Source organism: Sceloporus occidentalis, unplaced genomic scaffold (genome assembly GCF_023333645.1).
Source record: "Sceloporus occidentalis isolate IW3139 unplaced genomic scaffold, rSceOcc1.0.p SCAF_20, whole genome shotgun sequence".
Taxonomy (NCBI): domain Eukaryota; kingdom Metazoa; phylum Chordata; class Lepidosauria; order Squamata; family Phrynosomatidae; genus Sceloporus; species Sceloporus occidentalis.
Window position 1 is genome coordinate 2,740,285 of NW_028317000.1, and position 24,124 is coordinate 2,764,408.

The window sequence follows — 24,124 nt, forward strand, 5'->3', positions numbered from 1 at the left end:
AGCAGGACAAGCGCCATCTCCTTTCATCCCCAGGCAGCAGTGCAATGGCCATGCTGGCTGCGAATTGCATTACTTGTTGGCCACCAACAAGTGGCTTCTGCCCAGTTTAGGGCTGCTGGTGAATTTGTATTCAATGGAAGGGAGGCAAGAGCACACCACCAACAGATAGTTTCCCCAAACTCCCATGGGGCCCTAGAAAAGTGTGTCTGGTCCACCAACATCCTCCCCTGAACTTGGGACTTTTGGGGTGAGGTTGCACCACAGGTATACCTCAGTTAACAAAGGCTCTGACCAAAAAGAGCTTTTTATGTCCATCCAGCACCACCTTTTTCTCCTTTGTCTAACTGGAGTTGTTTTAGCAACAGGATCCTTGGGAGGATGGTGAAGAGGAGCTGGAGAAACACAAACCCTCAGGGGTGGGTTGTGGCAGCAATGTGTCTGCAGTACACAAGACACTAAAGATTGAGCAAGGAAAGAAGAGGATTCTGCCACGGCTGACAACATCTACAACTGGCAAGGGAAGCGGCAGCAGCATGTCTGCAGTTAACAGTGCAATGAACCCGGCTTGAGCCGGGAAAGAGAGAATTAGCTGTGTGCGTCTGCCTGCAGCAAACAAGGTGAACAGCAGCTGCCTCTGGAGTCTCTCTCACTGAGTACGAATGAACAACAAAAGAGGGAGAAAAGGGGACAGAGGGTCCTGCCAGGTGGGAAAAAGCATAGGGCTGTGAGTTTGGCCCCCAAAATGGAAAGCAAAAGAAAAGTGGAGGCTCATGAAAGAAAGAAAAGTCATCTCTGGACAATAATAATTTGGAGGAAGCTTTGGAATGGCGTCTAGAAGGTTCAGGGACTTTTTAAAAGTGATGCAAATGGTTTTATTCTACATGCGCACATTGTTTAATTCTGAATGCTTGGCTTTTGGTAGGGTAGGAACCTGTCCCTATTCTCTCCATGTCTTTTCTGCCTCCACTACCAATGTTTCTGTGAAAGAAGTCATGCCCAGGAGTAAGTACATCTGCTTCATTCACTGAGATGGACCCTCAGAGAGACCAGGTGAGTCAAAAAGGCCCCCCACAAACTATGAACATTACGCCTCTGCCGTGGGGCTGGGACCCCAGAGTCGGTGTCTGCCCAGTGATTGCTGTTGACAGAGGAAGGCTGCCTTACGGCAGGCCAGAGACCCCATTCTGTTTGAGTAGCCTACTACCAGCTCCTCTGGCCATCGACCCAGCTCCCCTTTCTGACTGCAGGGGCCTGGGACTGAACCCAGACATCAGCACATCAGTCCGTGATTCTGCACCCAATGGTCCTACCCCTGAGTTCTTCCCCGTCTTGCTCCGTTATGCAGCCCTGCCCTCAAAAACAGAGGTGCAGCTGATGCAGTCAGGCCCCCTGCCCTTCTCTTGTCCAGGTCCTAAACAGATGGGAGGCCAAAAGGCTCCTGAGGGAGAGCAAGGGAGCCCTGAGTCCTCAACCTTGGTGAACCAAAAGGACGGGGACGAGGGTCGGCAGCCCAGGGACCAGCAAGAGTTAACACCGTTGTCTTTATAACCACAGCCGCTCTCCTGGGAGTGCAGAGTACCGGGTTTTCATTTTAAGTAACCCCAACACGGCATGCGATGGGAAGCGCGGCCCCTGCCTGACAGATGGAGAGCAAGAGGGGAAGAGAGACAACGGAGAAGAAGATCCAGGTGGTGCCGAAAGGTAAGAGACCAGCCAAATGATGCTGCCCGGGGACTCTTTCTTTACTCCAGAGTAATCCCCTGGGTTGAGTGGGGTTTACTCCCAAGCAAAGGTTATGCAGGATTTCATCTCTAAACAAGCAGAGAAGAGGACCATCAAAGCCCTTCCTAGGTGTCCATTTGGACCTGGTGTGAGCCAGCTCTGGCCAGTGGTTCATGTGCCCCACCTGCATGGCTAAAGGTGCCATCTCTCCTCTTTAAAGTTTTCTGAGCCAGTTTGTAAGTTTGTTTTTCATTTAGAATAGCAAGTGGTTGCTTTTTTAAGTCAGAAGGGTGCTGGGAAAGCGTGGGTCACAGCGGCTCCAGAACGCCTTTCTCACGAACCCACAGAAGGTGAAGCAAAATGGATGGTAAGCAGGTTGGGTGCCCTCCTTGTTTTGTTGGGTCAAAGTCAGAGGTTCTTCCTTTGCTGGTTGAGCCAAAGTCCCTTGACAGTCTCAAGCAGGAGAGTGATGCTTTTGGGATAGGGTCAGTTGTCAAAACCAACGGCAGCGGAAATTTGTGGGAAATAGATGGGGCCAAGGGCTGGGCAGCCTTCCAGAAGATAGGGATGGAGTGGGAGAAGGGACCGGGGGGAATGTGTTGCCATCCTTCCCACCATCCCCAAAAGCCCCACTGCAGTGACCACAGTCATCTGAGTGGCTGAGGGAGCACCCATCTCACTTAAATATCCAAGTCCTGTGTCGTCCATGTTCCGGTGCTGATGCCAGAAAGTGTGCCCGACAAATGGCTCTGCAGAGCGCAAACCCATCTGGAGGGCCTGCCATGTCCTTTCCCAGGAAGTCATGACTTGATAGCGGAATTAGCCATGGATCACCTTGCGTCTTTTGAAGTGGCCATCTCTCCGGGAGGATTCCTGAATCTCTGACATCTGTTTTCCTTGTTTGGGGTCTGCTTCATCTCCTCTTTAGTTGCTCTGTGACTTTTTATTTCCTGAGAGGCAGCAGAAATAGGGATTTGGACAGTGCTGTAGTGAAGGGAGAGACTCAGCAGACCAATCCTTCCTTGTTCTGGCAGGAGAGGCTACACTTGGCAACTCAGGTGTGTACGCCTTCCAGCCACCTGTTGACTTATGGCGACCACATGCAGGTGCTTGTTCAGAGGCATGAAGGGCTATGGGGCCTCCCCACACTGTTGCCTCACATCCCCCCACCCTGAAATCTTGCTGGTTCCTAAGATCTGAGCAGGGCTAAGGGTGGCTCTTGGGGGTCTCTCACTCAAAGGGGTGCCGTAAGTCAAAACTGACTTGAAGGCGAATAACAACAACAGGTGCCAGCATTGCATAGAGAGATTCAAGCCTGTGTTTGCAAGCACGAGACTGAGAAACTTGCCTTAACCTGCCCCACAAAAACAAAGAGACAAAATACACAAACACTGCTATTCTCAAAGTGTTAAATCTCCCAGCTGCGTTATAAAGGCAGAAGGCACCCAGCTGCGATTATTAAGGTTCCCTTGGATGGTGGTCTCTTCTTTTTAAGTAAATATATAAGACCATTGTGAAAGGGCTCTGGTTTTGCATCCTGAAACCAGTCCTTGCTGCATAAGATTCAGCAGCAGCATGGCATCTGGAGGGGTTGGTAATACTGGGGTATAATTGTAAATGTCTTTAAACCCTCCTCTCAACTAATTTAAATCAGATTCCCCATAGTTGCTTCAAGTTATTGTAATTTGTTGCACTTATAGTTTTGAAATGTGGCTCTTTGCTTTCATGTTTCTTAGCTTTTATCAGTAAACAAGACATTGCCTTTAAAAGCCCTTTACTTTGAAAATCTGAATCCTGCAACATTTCTTCCAGCCAATACACCAGCAAATGAGAAGTCTCTAATTCCACCTTGAGAAATTGGGGCAACCAAGGACCCATATCTGTCCTGCTTGACCCTGGCAGCACCCACCTTGCGGCTAGAAGGGAGCATTGGGACCCACAGCCTTCCTTGACCCAGATGCACCAGGCGAGGATGACCTTCAAGCGGCCCCTTAACCCCCATGCTCTGCCCGCAACACACACCAATGCGCTCTGGCTCACTCACTCAGGAGTCGTTTAAGGTTTCTCCTTTGTCAGGACTACAGGAGCCTTTTAAATACCAAATTCCCAAGAGGGAAGGAGAGGATCTGGGTCGGTGGGGGTACAGTGGGAAGTAGATTTCCACTAAGGCAGCTTCGCTTCCATCCACCCCATGAAGCAAGAGCGGTCCCAAAGCTCTCAGACCCTACTCTTTTTCGGGAGGCTATGGCCTGCATCCCTACCTGGCCCTGGTTGTTCATGAATTAGCATTCTCTCATTAGTCAGGTCAGACTTACAGCTGAAGAGAGTTTAAAATGGCAAGGCAAGGGAGCCCTGTTTGCCCCTTTTCCCCCTCCACAGGGCTGGGGCCCTGCCCTGATCTCTCCCTCACCCTCCCTTGCCCTTGCCCTCTCCGATGCTATGCTCGAGGCTGCTGACTGTTCCGATGATGATGCCCTGTAATCCGCTTGCCCTAATAGCATTAAGGGGCTTTAAACAAACAGGCCTGTGACCTCCTTGGCTGGGTGAGGCAAGGCAGGAGGAGGGTGGCTAAAGTGGCCGTCCAGCCAAGCGCAGCTCAGAGGGACTGTGGAGGAGCTATAATCAGATTGCAATGGGGCTGGGGTGAGCCCAGAGGGAGATTTGGCCAAGATAAAGTGGCACTGAGCAGCCCCCTCCCCAAGACAACTGCTACTCCGGAGAAAGGAGGATTGCTTCTGGGAAATGCAAGGTTGGCTTTCTAAAGCTCTGCCATTGGGAGGACTTCCTGCACAGGTGGAGAGAGAGAGGAAGAAAGAAAGAAAGAAAGAAAGAAAAAAAGTTCCCTTTTGGAACTTCCAAAAATGCAGGCGCTGCTCCCATCCTCTGGGACTCCCCAAACTAGCAAGGCTTCTTCTGCCAACCTCCTTGCCTTGAGGCCCCCCAATTCTGTGTCTGCTAAAAGAAATGCTTCCCTTGAGGCAGCCCTCACCTCCTTACCTGCTCTCCTCCAGCTCCACTCAGCCCCAGGGAATGTGGTTGTATGGTCAGGGATAAAGGGAGTTGTATCCCAACACGTCCGAGGGACACCATACTAGTCTAAGCCTTCCATGGCTATCCTTGTATGGAATGGCACTCATGGCAGGAATGGTGGCAGTCCCTACTCCTGGTAGTGTAGGAGATGTCTGATTCCCCCATCCCTGCCCTTGGCCTTCCTTCTTCTTCCCCGTCTGCCAGAGAGAGAGAAAGCAATAGCAAGTACATTTCTATATCAGTGCACTTAAGCCCTCCCTAATTTACAATGTGTTCAGCTAATTGCCCCCAACAAGCTGGGGACTCGTTTTAGGGACTGATAGAAGGATGCAAGACTGAGTCGAGCTTGAGCCCTTGGCTGATATTGAACTCGCAACCTTATGGTTTGTGAGCGAGTGGCTGCAGGACAGGCCTTTAACCTATAGAAAAGGGAGCCTCTTCCTGGGCTGTAAGTAGGGCTGCCAGGCAAAGGAAGGGACAGGGCTCCTCTCTCCCTTCAATGGTTGTAGAGAAGAAGGCATTTCAGCATCTCACCAACAGCTACTGCTAAATCCCTTCTTCCATGAAACCATCAGAAGGAGAGGAGCCCTGTGCCTTGGTTCACCTGGCAACCTCACCTGTATGGCACCAAGCAAACCCTGTACTCCTCCCTCAACTCTTTCCAAAAAGCCTCAAAACCAGACCTTAGTTGGAACATGAGGACATGTGTGCATGTGTCTTTGTTGTGGCTGATGGGGAACTCACTCCACTGGCAAACCTGGCCCTCTCTTCTCATCATATCTGCAAACAACCAGTTTTTAAAAACCCTCTCCGACTGTGTAGGAGAACATGAAATAGCAGATCCCCTCTTCTCTCTAGCAAGCAGGGTTTTAATCCGGATCCCCCCTCCCTTGCATCACCTGGCAGTGAATGCCTCTTTTCTCCCCAAGTAAGAAGGAGGGAAATCCATTTAAGGCCTAACTGTGACCTTGGTCTTTGCCCATTTATTTATTAGGTCTTCCAAAGCCAAGCTAATTGATTTTTTTCCTCCCTGAAAGTGATCCCCCCTCGAAGGACAGTCTCTGGCCCATGAGCCCCTCTTCAATACGGTTGGGTGGACTCTCTCTCTGTTTCTTCTCAGAGGGAGAGGGGTAAGAAGATTTACCGTTAACCCCTTTCCTTGCCTTTATATTCGGAGACGATTGTCCTAAAACCCTCAAACGCAGAGGAACTCTCTCTTTCTCTCTGTCCCTTTCTCTCTGCTCTTTGGGGCCTGAGGAGTGGTTTCTGGCTGCAGAGAACTAGTCGGATCCCACAACTTTTGACTGCTTGGTAAGTAATGAGCAGGAGCCCAGCAGTGCCAGTCGGGTGGCTACCTTCCCACGATCGTGGCTGTTGGGAGCTGAATCCAGTGCATGAAATGAGCAACCGGTTTTGTGAGGGAGGACTGTTTTCTTCCCATAACAGCAGCCTGACATGGCTGTGGGGAACAGCCAAAAGCCCTGTCCAAAAGGACCACAAAGAGCAAGCGACACAGAGAGCGGTCCCTTAAGATTCCTAGCTGAAATAAGCATGGCTGGATTGGCCATAAATGTAGCCTTGATGGAGGTGCCGGCCACCTTCCTTGGCCTTCTCTCTGTGTGGGTCAGGGAGGAAGGCCTCCTTCCAGGAGAGCAGCTGCCATGAAGAAGCCAACCTGGGCTCCCGCGGGGTGCCAGGCACCAGGGCCACTGTTTCAGGCTTCTCTCTTGCCACCAGACGGGCTCAGACTTTGCAACCAGACTACAAGATGCAAGAAGCAACGTCTTGCTGCTGCCTTGTTTTGCCCTGATGCTGGGTAATGCTTTGCAGGTCCCTAAGATGCACTGTGGCTGTGGCTCAGAGGGGATGCCCTCTCCCTCGCCCTCCTTCTGGGTATCAGGTGAGGAAAGGGCTGATGGAGGGGAGGGATGCATGCGCAAAAGCAGCATTTGGGTTCTTTGACAAGCTGGGATGTGTCCAGATCCGAGGACTCCCTCACCTTCCTCCCTCTCCTCACCTCTTTCTTGACCTCCCTCCAGGCCTGGCTTTCCCAGACTGGGCCTACAAGGCTGAGTCCAGCCCAGGCTCCCGGCAGATCCAGCTCTGGCACTTCATCCTCGAGCTGCTGCAGAAGGAGGAATGCCGACAGGTCATTGCCTGGCAGCAGGGCGAATACGGGGAGTTTGTCATCAAAGACCCCGAGGAAGTGGCCCGTCTGTGGGGCCAGAGAAAGTGCAAGCCCCAGATGAACTACGACAAGCTGAGCCGGGCCCTCAGGTGAGGAGGACCGGGGGAGTGGGACAGTGTGGCCCCTGGCATGTGCCCCTTGGGGTCTCTGGGGTGGCATGTGCCAGTGGCTTAGCAGCACTTCGATCAAAACAGTATTTTGCCAGGTCACAGTCTTAATGGGTTGCATCCAGGGTTCTTCATCTGTTCTTCAAGTTCTCCTTCAGCATTCTTTTTCAGCTTTATTCCAATGTTTGCTATTAGTGGTCCATCTTCTTTCATGCAGGTATTATTACAACAAGCGCATCCTCCACAAGACCAAGGGGAAAAGGTTCACCTACAGGTTCAACTTCAGCAAGCTGATCTTCATCAACTACCCGCTGTGGGGCACCCAGACGCCTCCGAGGCCAATGCTGGTGGGTCCGGCTGGGATGTGCCAGCCCCACGGAGGGACCCCCAACATGCAGACAGAGGTAATCAGGAGGGAGGGCAGTGGCTTTGCCATGGGGCAAGGATGCCGCTGGATGGACTATGAGTGGCCACAGTGGAGGGTGGGCAGTTTCCTCCATTTTTGACTGACATACTCTAAACCTCACTTGCAATTTAACTCCTCCTTCCCAGCTTTTACAGAATGCCATGTTTGTGAGAAGGACCTGCGCCGCCATGGACCAGCTTTTCTTCCCCAGGGGCGGCCGTGGCCTGGAGGACCCCCGAGAGAAAAGAGGAGTGGGCACCGGCGGCTGTGAGTTTGCCGACCTATTTTGTGGGGAGCGGGCATTGGGAATGGAATTGGGGAGGGCAGGTGGGCATTTGAATTGCCACCCTTTTAAAAATGGCTCAGCTGGCCTGCGGATTAAACAAGTATTCACTGAAAAGGATGAGAGTGAGAGAGATGTACAATTCTTCCACAGAGTTAGACTGAGGAACAGCTAAAAGCTCCACATGGACCACTTTAAACCCCCTTGGTAAATTTAGTGGGCTTCATAACACTTTGGCGATTTGCAGATGGCAACCAGGCACATTTGTCTGTTGTCACAGAACAACCAGAAGTCTGGTGCATCCTTTAAGCAGCAGATTTATTATAGCCTCAGTCCAAGGCATCTGTGGGCAAGGGCTCTGGGAGAAGTGCGCATTCATCTTTGAAGGCTGCACTGTTTGGCCTCCCTGCTCACCCTTTTATGTGGACCGTCCAATCTCAGTAGAAGGTTTAATGCTGGAAGTGACCTCCTGAGGGGCTCCGTCTGTGTGCAAGCGGCGCCTAGTGAGGACTGCCCTGTGGCTCCGTTTCCTTGACTTCTTGCGCCATCTGGCGAGAGGTTCCAGCCAACCTCTGGAGTGCCTCCCATCCCTTGCGTCTTCCCTGCAGTCATCTCTTTTCCATGGAACACAAGGAGAGCACCTGAGCATTGTTTTTTTAGGCCAACTGGCCAGTGGCGCCAATACGTGTTTTATATCTATGCTGCAAGCTCCGCATGGAATTGCCAGTGAGTTCTGCCCATTTGAGGGCATCTCTGCTCTCTCTTTGTGTCCATCTCTCTGTGCCCTCTGCCCACATCATCAGCCACAGTGTTCCATGTGGGCTTTTGCTTTATGGATTTACAGTGTGTCATTTTGATGTGCATAAGGATTTAACAGCCCCCTGACCCTGTCTAAAGCTCAGGATATGCTGACTGCACTGAACTGCAGAAGGAGCAGTTTTCCCATTTCTTTGTCGATTTATCTTTTTGGCTAAACATTGTTCTGGGTAGATTTCAGAAGGTTTTAGAACTGTGCATAAATAACCTTTAAAAGAGAGACTTTTGTAGATCTCCTCTCTGCTTCTTTCCCTCCAGGTCCTGGGCCTGTCCCACTCTCTTGCCTCTTCAACTCCTGCTGCTGTTTAAGGACCCAGGAGCGCCTTCCTCCTCTGGCCGCCTTCCCACCGACCTTCGCCAACCCAGGTTTAGCCCCCCATTCCGGCCGGCAGCTCTGCTCGCTGCCCCCTTGCCCCCTCTCCAGTGCCCCCTGTTTCGCTGGGCATTTCCTCCACCGAGGCATGGCTGCCCTGCCTCCGGAGGAAAGTGCCAGCCTGCGGAGCCCGTTGAGCGTGGGCATGGGCTCTCCCTGTACGAAGGAAGGGGGAGCCTTTCCTGGACTCTCCTTGGTGGTGCAGTGCCAAGGGGGTGCCCAAGGGGGACTAGAACTCCTTCCCCATTCACCTCTCTTACAATGGGAAGAAGGGGCACCGAAGGAAGGCCATCAGGCTCCCAGACCCCTTGACAGGGTAAAGCCTGAGCCAGCACCCCAGGCCAGGTCCCACAGCAAAGGCAGGCTATTCCTGAGCCCCCCTGGACCAGAGGAGGGCACCCCTGGCTCCCCACAGCAGGGGAGCTGGCAACCCCCTGCCTCCCACGCTGCCCACGGCTTTAGGCTGAGAGCCGGCTTGAAACCTGACTGGACCAGGCATCCCACCTAAGCCCCATAAAAGTGCCCCGGGTCTCTCAGCCACTGTCCTGCCACGCCACCTCACTTACTCAGCTCAGTGCCACTTGGCAGTGCCAACTCCCTCCTCCCATCAGAAACTGCCGGAGCCACGAATCTGCCTGGCCACTCCACTGTACGGTCAACGCTTGTTCTGCCGAGGCGGTCTTAACCCCTAAAGGCAAAGAGTGGGCATCCGAGTGGGTTCTGGTGGTATTATCCCATTGCCTACCCTTTTTCCAAGTGTGGGGTGGGGTGCCAGAGGGAGTACCCCATGGTTTCTCATTCCAAAGTACAGACGCTGCCTGCTTTGCCTAGCTCACTTGTATCCTATTGCTAAGGTGCTTGTATATGTTGCAGGCACATCAATAAAGTACCTGTGACCTTACTTTCCATACCAAGTGCCCCTCTTGATTGCAAGGCAGTGCCAGTGTGAGTGCCACATGGCAGAGCTCCTGGGTGCATGTTTGATGGAGTAGTCACAAACCACATCGCCCTAATGCTACAGCACTGTGGAAAGAGAGAGATCCCCCCAAGCATCCTCACGTGCGGTGATGCCGATGGCTAGCCATTTTACAAGGTGAGATTCCCACTTGCAGTGTGGAAATAAATAAATGTGTGGCATCCGCACCCCCTGGCAACCCCCTGGCATCGCTGCAGACATTGCTTTGCTAGCGGAGGGTCTGGCACACTTCGCACATAGAACAAAGGAAGGTAAAGTGGCTACAGCCTTGCTCTGACTCCTCCCCAACACTGGGACCCCTTTGATGATATGGGATTTTGCTCACATCCTGCATGTGCAACAGTTTATTATACTGAATACAAAGATTGGCTATCCGCTGCTACTATTACATGCCCCTTATCAAATAACTGGCCAGTTCAACAAAACATAACAGATGGAATATAATATACAAAGTAATGTGCATTTTATGAAGTAGAATCATAGAAGAGTTGGAAGAGACCGCAAAGGCCATCCAGTCCAACCCTTTGCCATGCAGGAAATCTTGGTTACTGAAAGCCCTTAGGGTCGCTTCCAACTCTAGGATTCCCTTTTGTTGTTGTGTGCCTTCAAGCAAAATCCTACTTATAGTGACTCTAAAGCCAACTTACCACGTTTGCCTGCGCTCCTCTGACGGAGGAGGGCTGCCCCATCAGATGCCAGCTTGCCCGGGGTGGCACACCGTTGTCTCCCTCGAGGTGCCAGGCGGATTTGTCCTATCCTGGATGGGGGTCCTCATTGCCCAAGCCATCACAGCCAAACCGTAAGAACTGGCCCTGATGTTTGCCATTCTCTCTCTTCCGCCATCGTCCTCCTTTCCTTTTGTGCCATGCTTCTTTGGCTGCAAGCGAGGGCTGTCTTGTGGGAGGCTTCTTGGCACACAACTGTGGGGCAAAAAAAGAAATTGATTATTTTCAATAAACAAACTGTCACAGCATTGGCAAATAATATTGAGAGCTGCAGTTTGGTGCAAGGATCAAAAATGCCCCACCGGAGAGTCTCTGCTCGCCCCGAATGAAGTGTAAAAAGTGGCCCCAGAGGAAGCCCCAGGAATTGAAGGGCTACTGGGCCAGTCCAGAACGGTGGCAGGGCAAGGGGCAGAGATGGCCCAGGGCCTCTGCGGCCACAAAATGGTGGCCAACTGGACCAGCTAAGGAAGCTTCCAGCGTCTGGGGGCACCCACCCTTGAGCCCATTTTAGAGACCCAAATGGTGGTGCCCGCTCCAACTAATAGCAGCCCAGAGACTTAGTTGGTCCAGGTATTGGTGGCCCCCCATTTTGTTGGCCCCTGAAAAACTGGACTTGGATGGCTCACAGCCAGAGCGTGGAGAAATGCCTGTCGTTTTGGACTAGAACCCCCAGCATCCACTGACTCCTAGAAATGGATAGTCAGACCCCCCTCCTCAAGCAGTCACTTCCCTTTGAAGCCCCCCACCAATTATGGCACAGCCATTCCAGTTCTTATGGGATCCTGGGATACGCAGGTTAGGGGAAAGGCACTTGGGATCCCAGGCCTCACCAAACTGTGAATCCCAGGGCTCCAGGCGCAGTGGCTGTCAAAGGGGAAAATGGGGGCCCAGGAAGGAGGGCAGGAGGCCCTGTTTTGTGAGGATGAGGGGAAAGCCGTGAGGGAGCCATTTTGAGGGCCCAGAGTGGACTCCTCTCCGGACTCCTGCAATGCCACTCCTTTGGAGGGGAATCCCTGATTTGAATAACCACCGCCATCTTGATAATGAAGGAGGAGGAGGAGGACTGAGGTGATGAAGTCAAGTGAGAGAGGGGCCTCCTTCATGAAGACCCCCAGCTATGCTTCCTGAGCCTTCTTGCCATTGGAAAAAGGTGGCAAACACGATGGATCCTTAACAACGCCTCAGGCCAAGGGGCCAGACAGTCCTCCAACAAGATACTCCGGCATTTTCCAGAATCTTCCTTTGGCTCCTTCGGCCTCAAGGTCCCAGTAACAAGTCTGGTCAGTGTGGTTTTGCATCAGACTTAAATACTGGACAGGCCACTGCTGACCGGAGTAATTCCAGTGTTTATTTAATGTTTGAGATGGGCCAGATGCTTCACTGTTCAGGTGTATTCTGCATCTTTTTATAATGCTGCTGAAGGGGCCTTGCTTTGACCACCACGCAGCCATCCTCCCAGGGAATCCTGGGAAGTGTAGTTTGGACCTCTCTCTCTCTACCAGAGGCCTCTAAGGCTTCTCCCTCAACTACAAGTCCCAGGATTCCCCAGGAGGAAAGGAGGCATGTCCAAGCGCCCTCAGGTGAACAGGCGTCCTCCTTTTCCGGGACACGTCCTACACATGCTATATATATCTTTTTGCTGTTGTTCATGGATGCCCAGGAAAGCCCCACAGCGGTTGGAGCGGTGTCAAAGTGCTTTGTTTCTGCAGTGCGGATGCATGGAGTGAACCTTGATAATCAGACTGTGCGCATAGCCATAGACATGCAAAACCTGTGGGTTTAGTAGCTTCCTGCAGAGAAAGCAACGCAGTTTGTGGCTGTGGTTTGTGTGGTCTGTGGGCCATAGTGGGTTCTCCATCCGGTTGCCTGCGTTGGCTGAGAAATGCTTTGTCTGTCTGTACCTGGAAGGGGATGGTGGGTTTCCAGTCCATCCAGATCCATGGGTCTGGTGCTTTCCGTGAGTGGGTTTCAGAGACACGGCGGCCCTTGTGGGTCAGGGATACCAGCCTTTTGAGGGATCTTGTGTTGTCCCCCTGGGATCTCTTTGTGGGATCTTGTGACTCTGTGAAGGAGCTGAGTGTCTTGGAAAGACGCTGCTGGAGCCACTGGTGAACCTATGGCATGCGTGCCAGAGGTGGCACTCAGAGCCCTCTCTATGGGCACATGCGCTGTTGCCCCAGCACAGACTCTGCCAGAGTTTGTTACTAGAAAGCCAGAGGGACATGGCGCTTTGCAATCAATAAGTGGGTTTGGGGTTACAGTTTGGGCACTCGGCTCTAAAAGGTTCACATCACTGGAACAGATGCCCAGCCACCAAAGGAATGTCCAGTCCATTGACCCCGATTTCTGCTGCGATCCACTGTTTGTGTTGTTGTTGTTTATCATTTTAGGTATGTTTTAAGTTGTTAATTGTTTAACTGCTTATTTTAATCTAATGCTATCTTGTATTATTATCTATTGTTTTATATGTATTTTGTTATTATCCTGTAGAATTCATGCCATCGGCAGGATTTATTTTCATCGATTTTTTAAAAATTGTATGTACAGTGCTGTGTAAATCTACAGCGCTATATAATTAAAGTTTAATAATAATAATAATGATAATAATAATAAAAGGGGGGTGGGGTGGGAGGTATGAAATGTACATTTTAGTGCTGTAAGCTGCCCCGGTTGCGTTGCGCAGAAGGGCGGGATAATAATAATAATAATAATAATAATAATAATAATAATGTTCAGGAATCTCTTCAGTGCAATTCTGCTGGAAGTTGACCATAGAGTTGCGCTGGAGAGCCTAGAAGTTCCTAGAGAAAGCACCTCTCTAGGCATCTGCAGGTCCTCCAACGTGACTCTATAACCCACCTCTAGCAGTGTTGACCGTAGAGTTGTGCCAGAGAGCCTAGAAGTTCCTAGAGAAAGCAGCTCTCTAGGCATCTGCAGGTCCTCCAACGTGACTCTATGACCCACCTCTGGCAGGTGTTGCCCATAGAGTTGTGCCAGAGAACCTAGAAGTTCCTAGAGAAAGCAGCTGTCTAGGCATTTGCAGGTCCTCCAACGTGACTGTATGACCCACCTCTGGCAGGTGTTGACCATAGAGTTGCGCTGGAGAGCCTAGAATTTCCTAGAGAGATGTCAGAACCAGTTAAGATCAAGTATAATATTATTATATTATATATTATATAAAATAGTATAATATAATATTAGTCCAGTTCCATCAGGACTAAGCCTGAAGGAAGGAGACTCCGCCCTCCACAACTGCCATCTGCCGGCCTGAGAGGGAGTTGGCCAGGCAGGTCCAGCTCCATCAGGACTAAGCCTGAAGGAAGGAGACTCCGCCCTCCACAACTGCCACCTGCCGGCCTGAGAGGGAGTTGGCCAGGCAGGTCCAGCTCCATCAGGACTAAGCCTGAAGGAAGGAGACTCCGCCCTCCACAACTGCCACCTGCCGGCCTGAGAGGGAGTTGGCCAGGCAGGTCCAGCTCCATCAGGACTAAGCCTGAAGGAAGGAGACTCCGCCCTCCACAACTGCCACCTGCCGGCCTGAGAGGGAGTTGGCCAGGCAGGTCCAGCTCCATCAGGACTAAGCCTGAAGGAAGGAGACTCCGCCCTCCACAACTGCCACCTGCCGGCCTGAGAGGGAGTTGGCCAGGCAGGTCCAGCTCCATCAGGACTAAGCCTGAAGGAAGGAGACTCCGCCCTCCACAACTGCCACCTGCCGGCCTGAGAGGGAGTTGGCCAGGCAGGTCCAGCTCCATCAGGACTAAGCCTGAAGGAAGGAGACTCCGCCCTCCACAACTGCCACCTGCCGGCCTGAGAGGGAGTTGGCCAGGCAGGTCCAGCTCCATCAGGACTAAGCCTGAAGGAAGGAGACTCCGCCCTCCACAACTGCCACCTGCCGGCCTGAGAGGGAGTTGGCCAGGCAGGTCCAGCTCCATCAGGACTAAGCCTGAAGGAAGGAGACTCCGCCCTCCACAACTGCCACCTGCCGGCCTGAGAGGGAGTTGGCCAGGCAGGTCCAGCTCCATCAGGACTAAGCCTGAAGGAAGGAGACTCCGCCCTCCACAACTGCCACCTGCCGGCCTGAGAGGGAGTTGGCCAGGCAAGTCCAGCTCCATCAGGACTAGCCTGGAAGAAGGAAGAGCCCCCCCTCCAATCCATCTGCCTTGGTCCAGGCCTTAGAGGGAGAGAAGAACCACTGGACCTCATCCCCTTTCCCTCCACCATTCCCTTCTCCTTCTGTTTCGTGTCTTTTAGATTGTAAGCCTGAGGGCAGGGAACTGTCTGATTAAAAATAATATTGTAAGCCGCCCTGAGAGCCATTAGGGCTGAAGGGCGGGATATAAATACCTAAATAAATAAATAAATAAATAAATATTAGACATATCCAGTTATTTAATATTCACTTCATGTATTCAGCTCATATATGATCACTGTTATATGTTTAATATATATATTGATCTCGATAGTTCTGTGTGTTGAAATATTGTATAATGTTGGGAGTTGGGAAAATAAGGTTGAATATTAAGGGTGAGGTTTGGCTTGTGGATGGGGCCCTGCTAAGGGGTTTGGGATGTGGGATAGAAGGTAACGGTTCTTCAACGGTAAGGTGGCTGGTTGCCGTGTTGATTGGGTCCTGGGTGGGGTTTTAAAGTGGGAACTTTTCCTTGTGCCTTCAGATTCTGCAAAGACGTGCTTGTGGTTACTTCTGCTGTGCATCTTACAATAAACTTTCTTGTTTTACATTAAGTTGGTTGTGGATCATTAGCCTGAGGTTCTCAATTCTCACAAGAGAACACCTCTCTAGGCATCTGCAGGTCCTCCAACATGACTCTATGACCCACCTCTGGCAGGTGTTGACCATAGAGTTGCGCTGGAGGACCTGGAGATTCTTAGAGAGGTCTTCTCATAAGGGAAAAGAGGAGTGATATTTTTTATTTGCGGGTTTTCCCACTTTCACAGGGATCCTTCACTCTGAAATCCAGTGACTGTGGAGGGATCACTGTAAATAATAACAATAACAATAATAATAATAAATGATTTATTTATAGCCTGCCCAATCACTAAGAAATGCATTAAAAATAAAATAAAAATTATTATTATTATTATTGTTATTATTCCTAAATTCTTTGGCTTAAATCCAGATAATCGAACTCTATAGTCTGTGATCCTTGGTGACTGTTGTATTTAATACAAAACAACAATTTCCTACATTGAAACCCCTTGGGAGACTATGGGATAATAACTCATTATTATTATTATTATTATTACTATTATCATGCTTTATTTATACAGCGCTGTAGATTTATTCGCACAGCAAATGATGCTCCCTGGGTTTTTGCGATGAGAGAAGGTGAGTGAGGGATGGGCCAGAACTCCAGCCATTGATGGTGGGGATGATGGGGATGATAGTACAATGACCCTCATCCCTATCATCCCCCTCCCTGGCTGCCAGGGACCCCCTCTCCTTTCCCTCTGCCTCCTTCAGACTCAGGAGGGAGAGGATGATGGGGATGATGGTGATGGGGATGATGGGTCTGGTAGTACAATGACCTTCATCCCGATCATCCTCCTCCCTGGCTGCCAGGGACCCCCCTCTCCTTTCCCTCTGCCTCCTTCAGACTCAGGAGGGAGAGGATGATGGGGATGATGGTGGTGGGGATGATGGGTCTGGTAGTACAATGACCCTCATCCCGATCATCCTCCTCCCTGGCTGCCAGGGACCCCCTCTCCTTTTCCTCTTCCTCCCTCAGGCTCGGGGGGAGAGGATGATGGGGATGATGGTGGGGGTGCTGATGGTGGGGATGCTGGGCCTCCTTCCCCTTCTTCTTCCTCCTCCCAGTTGCTGCTGCAGATCCAGGGAGCCTCTCTCTCTCTCTGTGTCTCTGTTTCCTGCGGCAGAGCAGAGGGAGGGATTGGCTGAAGGAAGGAAGGAGGGAAGGAAGGAAAGGAGGAGGGAGAGAAGGAAGGCAGGAAGGAAAGAGAGCAGAAGGAGGGCAGGCAAAGAGGGAGGCGCCCCCTCTTCCTCCTCCTCCTCCTCCTCCTCCAAGGAAAGGAAGGAAGGAGGGAGGCCGGTGTGGTGGCGGCGGGATCCAGGGCCTGGGAAGGAGCGGAGCCCTGCTAGGAAAGGCCGGGGCTGCGGAGCTCCCTCTAGGCCCAGCGGAGGGACGCCGGGAGGCCTTCTCCTCCTCCTCCTGGGCTGCTGCAGAGGAAGGAGGCAGGGAGGGAGGCGAGATGCAGCTGCCCAGAAGGGAGGCAGGGGCCCGGGAGGAGAAGGAGAAGGAGACGGAGACAGAGGAGGCCCTTTCTCCCCACTGAAGAGGGAGGGAGGTCCCCCGGCTTGCCTGCCTGCCTGCCTGCCTGCCTTCCCTGGTTCATGGCGAGCGGCCTTCCTTCTGCTCCGGAGCTGGAGGACCGGGGCCCTCGGGGGCCCTTCCCTGGGGAGCTCCCTTGCAAAGCCGCCCTGCTTCCCAGGAACAGCCGGGGACCCAGTCTGGCTCTGGTGGCTGGGGATTCCTGAATGCCTTTCTCACCCGATGGTTCCAAGGGAGGAGGAGGAGGAGGAGAAGGAGAAGAAGAAGAAGGAGAGGACCCCCAGGAGGTGACCCTCTCTCGGCCCCAGAGACCCTCTGCCTCCCTCTTGGAGGCCACCCTCTGAAGGACAGCTGGATTATAAGGAAGGTTTCGTGGAAGGCTTTCCCATTTGGATGGGGACCTGACTTTGTGCCCCTCGGCGCTTCCAGGCGTATCCATAACCTTGGGGAAAGTAGGGGCCGGTTGTGGTTGTGGTGGTTGTGATTGTGGTGGTTGTTCCTCGGAGGGAGCGAGAGGGGTGTTATTTTACTGAACCAAACAAAGGGTTCTGGAAACCCCAAAGAGACGGAGCCCCGCAGCTGCAGCACTGTCTGGATCTCAACCCCAATGGATCTGAAGGCCCCGCTTCCCTGACTCTGGGAGGAGGAAGAGGAGGCCAGCCTTGCCTTGGTGGGAGGACAACCTCCAGGCTTGGCCCACAAAGACCCCCTCCTTGGACGCGGCCAAAGACCCCGGAGGGCGGCCGGCCCTGGCCTTCTGGACCTGAGCACAAGCCATGAACATGCGGCCCCCTCAGACTGCACTGGACAGGTATGTGGCTCTCCTCTTTGGCCAGTGGTCAAGTCTCAGCAGAGGAGCCCTCTGCTTGGTGGCCTTGGCGCTGGCGAGGGTCACAGGACCTGGCCCTCTCTGCTGGGGAATGCCCTGCCTTCCCTCTGGATCCCTCTCTGGCTTTCTTCCTCTGTTAAAGGAATACTTTTTGGGTCGGCTCCTCGCTGAAATATGTCATGAAGGAACCCGACTCTGTACCACTTGTCACTTTTTCCTTTGTCTTCCAGCTTTCGCTCAGTTTGGGCTGCAAAGAGCAGCAGGCTCTGCCTGGGCCGGTGGTTGTGTTTTCCATGCTCTCTTTTGGGGAGATCCCTGTTGGGGTTCCTCAAGGAGGAGGAGGAGATCCCTCATGGCTTACATGGTGCAGCCCTGCCTTCTTCTGCCACCAGTCTTCCTTTGAACACTGTGCATTGAGTGTGTGGCAGGGGACGCCTTTGGGCATGTGGGGCCAGTATGGGTCCCTGTTTGGCCAGTGAACCAATGGTGCCCTCTAGAACGTCCCCCAGAACCCTCTGCGACTCACGTGGTTTCTGTGACAGATAGGTCAGAGGGCAAGGCTTCCCTTGGAAGGTGGGCACTTTGACAGCTCCTGGCTTCTCTGGAGCCACTCTTTTTTCAGGGTCCTACCTTTTATGATCGGTTTCACAACCTGGGCTGCCACTTGTGACCTCAGGGGTCCATGAGAGAAGAGCACAGCAGCCACTTGTTGCCAGGGGCAGCCTTATCTCACTGAGCACAGGTCCCAGCGGGGCCATCATGGAGCCTGTCAATCGTAACCACAATTAATTCTGGCCAAACCCAAACTCAGCTGAGTCTGTTAATGGCTGGCAGTTGTGGTGGAAAGCCTCCATGAATCCCTCTGGCTGGGAAGTGGCCACAGGAGAGAGGGAGTCCTTTACGTTGGCTTCCTGGAGGCATTTGTCCCACTGCAGTGGGAGGCAGGAGCCCAAGCTAGACAGACCTGAGCCCGGATCTGAGGCACCTCGGTTCCTCCTGGGGTCTCCCCTCCGAGGCCTCCTTTCTGACGCCAGTTGAATGGCTCCCCAGCTTTTATACAGGTTCTTCCTCCTCCCCTCTAAAAAGGGTTTGAAATGTCTCTCCTAGGGCTTAGTTACGGACAGTAAGTGCGTTAAGCTAAAATAAGCTGGTCTGTTTCGTTCCACCTTTTGCCTCGCCTGCCCCTGGAATGTGGACCCCAAAGACCCCTCTGAAGTTGGATTTGGTCCCTTGGGGTGCAGGCTGGCTGGATGAAAGGGCTCTTTCCTACCTGTTCCCCAGAAGATTTGGCCTCAGGGCCTTCGATTGAACAGCTCTTTTAACCCTTGTAAGTTTGTGGCATCTGGAGCCTGTTTTGGTACGATCAGAAACACTGCCTCCATCACCAGAAAGTCACACTGTGGATAAAAGAGCATTGCAACAGTTGTTGGCCAATGCGTTTATAAAGAGCCAAAGGCAGCATTGGGCTCTTTATAAATATGTTGATCAACAGTGGTTGCAATGCCCATTGAACACCAACGGCATTTTCTGTGCTGCAGTGCTTTGACTGTTGGACACAGAGGACACACTCTTTCAGCCTCAGAGGAAAGCTAATGTGCCATATCTCCTCTGGACAAATCTTGCCACGGAAATCCCATGGTAGGGTGGAAGAGTGTGTGAGTTAAGATTTATGGTTGTCCATTCCCTCATCTTCTAATATACCAGAAAACAATGTTGGTGTTGGAAAATGGACATGTCGAGAGTTCATAGATCCACAACCTTTGTATGAAATGTCTTTCCATCTGCGCAATCTGCTGAGGAGGTTTAGAGCAGTAAAAGCAAGATGCTTGGAAGCGTCCTCAGTAGCGTCCTCACAAGATGTGTTGTGGTCCCTTGAACCCCCTGAGATGCTCTCCTTGTCTGAGCAGATGTTGGGTCCTGCTTAAAAAAGGAGCTCCTTGGAGTTGGGGTCCCTGTGGAGAAGGCCCTGCAGTCCCTCTGTCAGCTTTCCTCGGGTGCAGGAATGACTGTGCATGGGAGCCTTCAGAGGTGCTTCATGGATGACTTTGTGAGGCTTGATCTGCAGGAGCTCTCATCCTTTGCTGTGTTTTCTGTGGCAGTGTTTGCTGATCTATTTGTAGATATGTGTAGAAGCCGCCTATTTATTTTATATGGCCATCCATGCCACCAGCCGGATTCCTTTCTGAATTTCCATGGCCAGAAAGGGACACTCTTGCTCTCACTTGTCCAAAGCCAGCCTTGGATGGGGATGTTTCCTTTGACTGGTTGCTTTGCCAGGATATTTATCCCATCTCCTTGCCTTTCCCCATCCCTTTCCATGCGCCTCTGTGCCCTCCTGATGACATGACATGAGGGATGGTCTAGCGAAGGGCTTCTCAAGCTGCTAGATGTGTCAGGAAGGCACATTTTTTGTCCAGTATGCCAGGGACCAGTGGCATATTTGTGCCATGGTATTATCTCATTCACCTAGGGAAAGGTGGTATTATCTCATTCACCTAGCCACCAGACCACAAGGGAAACCCCTTGTGGTCTGGTGGCTCCCAGGTTGGTGCTTTTTTGGTCCAGAGGACAGTAGCTTTTAACCTTGGGTTTCAGGCAGCGCAGGGACCTTGGTACCCATGGCTCTGGTCAAGGGAGTGTGTAAGAACAAAGAGAGTAGAAATATGTGGGGAGAGGGTTGCCTTGGCACAACTCATCCTACATCCCACACCTGAGGAAGCTGCTCTTCGTCTTGCACTGCTCTTACCCACCCTCTTGCAATGGATGGGTACAAGACGCCAGGAGCATTCAGGGGATGTTCTTCTTTCCGTTCCTCTTCCTGCCCCTCTACTGGCAACCTTTTCTAGCATTGTTCATGGGATTTTGCCATTAGTGCTTGTAGATTTCTAAATTCTACCCACCCACAAGCTGATCTGAGCGGCTTTTAATGGATTGAGCCACGTTCGGTTCAGGGATGGGAATCCCCTCAAGTGCAAAAGATGCCAAGGTTAGCTGTTCTGCCCCAACAGATGTTCTCCTTTTGGAGGTTATAGAGTCCTCGGGATCCTCAGAGCAGTCAGGGTTGATGGCGAGGTCAACTCTTCCTTGGTAAGTCTTGCGGATGTGGGCAGCCCACAAGCAGAAGAACCCCTTTGTCTCTCTCCAGGCTCTTTGCCCTTCCCAGGGTGGCAGCAATGGCTCTCCAGGGGCTCAGGCAGAGATCAACCCTTCTTCACATCACCCTTGTCTTCTTTGACTTGGAGGTGGGTTCTTGAACATGGGAATGTATGTTGCATCTGAACTTGAATCCTTCCTCCAATGTCACTTCCCAGGGAGCAGGGGAAGGCGACAGGGCCTACAGAAGTTCCCCAGGGGAGGAATGAGCCTTGGGCAATGGGCTGTTGGCATCTGCTGAAGTTTGGTTCCAGGACCACCACCCCCGGATTTCAAAAGCCGTGTATGCTCCGTTCCCATTAAATACAGTGGTTTAGTAAAATAAGGAGTCCCTTATATACAATGGCAAAATCAAGGTTTGCTTTTTGGAATTTATGTATTTTAAAAATATTTTCAGGCTGTGGATGGTTTTATGTGTGGATAAGGAAACTGTGGATGTGGAAGGCCGACGGTATGGGTAAAATTAGGTTGTGTCACTCCACTGTAGCGTCCCAGTCGAGGGATGTACTAATACCACTCTATTCTGCATGGGTCAGACCTCACCTGGATGCCTCCTGTGTCCAGGTCTGGGACCACTGTTCAAGAAGGATGTCAGCAAGCTGACGGGTGTCCAGAGAAGGGCGACTGAGATGGTGAAAGGTCTGGAAACCACACCTTGTGTGGAGTGACAGAGAGCTGGGGAAGTTTAACCTGGAGAAGAGATGACTGAGAGGTGACATGTCAGGACTCTCTTTAAATATCCAAAGGGATGTCGCTTAGAAGAGGGATTCCCTTTTGGGCCTCATGTGTGCATGGCATCCCCCTCCCCTGCAAGCAGAGAAGATATGTCTGGTGCCTCTCTTTATTGGCACCAAAAGAAAAGGTGACTAGTCTGACTGTTAGTGAAATTTCCCCTCTGTCAGTGTGCTGATGGGCCTTGCAATCCCATCTGGACTGTACCTCCCTCCCCTTCACCCTCCTGTTTCTCCAGTGGCATGGGTCCTGGTGATGCCAATTAAAACTTTGCCCGGAAGCAGTGGGAGCAGCAGCTTACCTCCGTCCATCCTTCCGTCCATCCATCCCTGGGAGGAAATCAGATTAACTGTCTGGACAGAGCAGGCGCTGGAGGGGGATGGCTTTAGCTCTCTGAATGTCAAGTGGTGGGGATGGAGGTCGGCTGTTGGTCTCCCGGGAGCACTGGCAACCCTGGCTAGAAGAAGTTTCCTGGCTACACACTCAGACCCACAGCCACGAGTGACCAAGGCAAAGAGGAAAGTCAACATCTCCCTCTCCAGCCTCTGCCTTGGGCCATTATTCCCAAACATGTTCAGGGGAACTCTATCTGTCCATTTCGAGGTGTTTTTAAAATACCCTCTTCATTAGCTCAATGCTTTTCTCAGGCAGGTCTGCTCTTGGTGAGGCTGCAAAGAGAGAGGGGGCTGCATCATAAGGGACTTTTTTTGCAGGATGGGCTGAGTTGGAGCCGTGTCAGAAGGGACCCTCAGCAGCTTTGCTGTTGGCCAGGAAGCTTTTGCTTCCAGACTTTTCTGCTTTGCCACCTTCATGCCAGCCACTTTGGCCTGGTGGCTGATAGAGGTGCCAGCCAGCCTTCCTCAGCCTGTCCTGGACTACAAACCCTTTGTCCCCTCAGCCAGCAATCACCTTTTTGGAAATGTTGACATCCTCTCTTGCTTGATCCCTTCTTGCCCAGGGAAGGAATAAACTTGGGCCCCTCTCTGTGCCAGTCAGATGGAGAGGTTTCCTAGGGGCCTGTGGGGCCAAGGTCTGGCATCCAGGCATGCCTTAGGCACAGCAGCCACACCGGCAGGGCAGCTTCCTCCGCTGTGTGCTGCCTTGCAAGCCCAGGGGCCTGACCTCCCTCAACCTCCCAGCAAGCTGATCCTGGGCAGAGCGGGTTGTGCCTACAGGCAGGGTCCCACTGGTCTTGGCTCTCTCTGTGAAGATCCTTGCGTTGGTTTGCAAGATATTAGGAGCTCATGGGCGCCAGTGGGTGGGCCTACTGTTTGGAATCCCTATTAATAACTTAGGGGAGCCACACTTCTCTTGTGGATGATGGATGCAGGGGCTCTGTTTCTGCTAGTGCAGCACCCCTGGTTTGCCCTCCTGTCCGTCCATCTGTCCGTCCGTCCATCCGCCGGCACTCCTCCCTGCTTTCTCTCAGCTGGAGGCTTACTCTGAGCCACTGGCAAAGCTCTGGCTGCTGCCGAGTGACCCACTTTGAGGACTTGAGCCTGTTCTTCCCCCAGTCCTAATCTCATAATTGTGGCATTTTGTTCCACTCTGGCTCCCGAGACAGCAGCGTCCTATTAGCCTTGCCTAATATATTTTTCTTCCTTTCTCTTTTTAGCATCAGATCTTCCATGAGGTGTGGTGGGCAAAAGGCCGTGTCCTCATTTCCTCTGGGCCACAAAGCCAGTGGGGTTTTCTCTGTCCTGCATGTGTCGCCTCTGTCCTCGCCTCCCCCCAGCGCTTCTTGGAGGGGGTCCCAGAGGAAACGCAGGGAAGTTGAAGGCGGCTTAGAGGAGGGGACAGACATGGGAGAATCGGAGGAGGAGGAGGATTCAGCTGCCAAGCTCCATGCTTCCTTGAGTCACTTGAGCTCCAGTTGCATCAATTTATGTCAGCCCTGTGAATGAGAGGCTCCAAGTCACCCAGTTATCAATGGGTCTTGCAAACTCAGGGCAGCAGTCGTGGCTTCCTTGATGGAGCCTATCCATCTCAGATGCAGTCTTCCTCTTTCCCTATAACCTCCCACTTTAGCAAACTTTATCATCTTTTCCATTAAGTCATGTCTTCTTTGGATATGTCCAAAGTATGACAGTTTAGTCATCTTGGCTTGTAAGGAGATTTCAGGCTTCATTTGCAATAAGCTATTTATTTCTCTTTTTAGCAGTCCACGGTATCTGCAGAACTCTTCTCCAGCATCACATTTCTAACAAGATGGTTCTTTCCCTAGTAGCTTTCTTCACTGTCCAGCTTCTATAAGCATACATAGAAATGGGAAATATAATGGCATGGACACTCCTGACTGGAGTATTCAATTATATATCTTTACCCTTGATAATCTTGTCTAGTTCCTTCCTAGCTGCCTTGCGAGTGTGTCTGGCTGGTGCAAGTGAGAACCTGCCGCAGCCACAACACCCTGCAGCCTGTCATCAGCTCCTGACCAGCAGACGCCTGTGGAGAATTCAGATAGACAGACAAAGGT

At 51.9% G+C, this 24,124-nt stretch overlaps 2 protein-coding genes across 12 annotated transcripts in view; both read left to right on the top strand.

The window, feature by feature from the left end:
- Positions 1-6,591: 6,591 nt before the first annotated feature.
- Positions 6,592-7,553, top strand: LOC149301726 (ETS translocation variant 3-like protein). The gene is made up of 3 exons (XM_089483584.1): positions 6,592-6,652; positions 6,792-7,029; positions 7,265-7,553. The coding sequence occupies exons 1-3, from the start codon at positions 6,592-6,594 to the stop codon at positions 7,551-7,553; spliced, it is 588 nt and encodes a 195-aa protein (XP_089339710.1).
- Positions 7,554-16,540: 8,987 nt separating this feature from the next.
- ARHGEF11 (Rho guanine nucleotide exchange factor 11) overlaps positions 16,541-24,124 on the top strand; it is a 37,497-nt gene continuing 29,913 nt past the window's right edge. For all 11 annotated transcript variants that reach the window (XM_089483023.1, XM_089483033.1, XM_089483024.1 and 8 more), the window contains exon 1: positions 16,541-17,745. In XM_089483023.1, the coding sequence (XP_089339149.1) occupies positions 17,711-17,745 (35 nt within the window). In that variant the 5' untranslated portion in view covers positions 16,541-17,710. The remainder of the gene's footprint in view (positions 17,746-24,124) is intronic.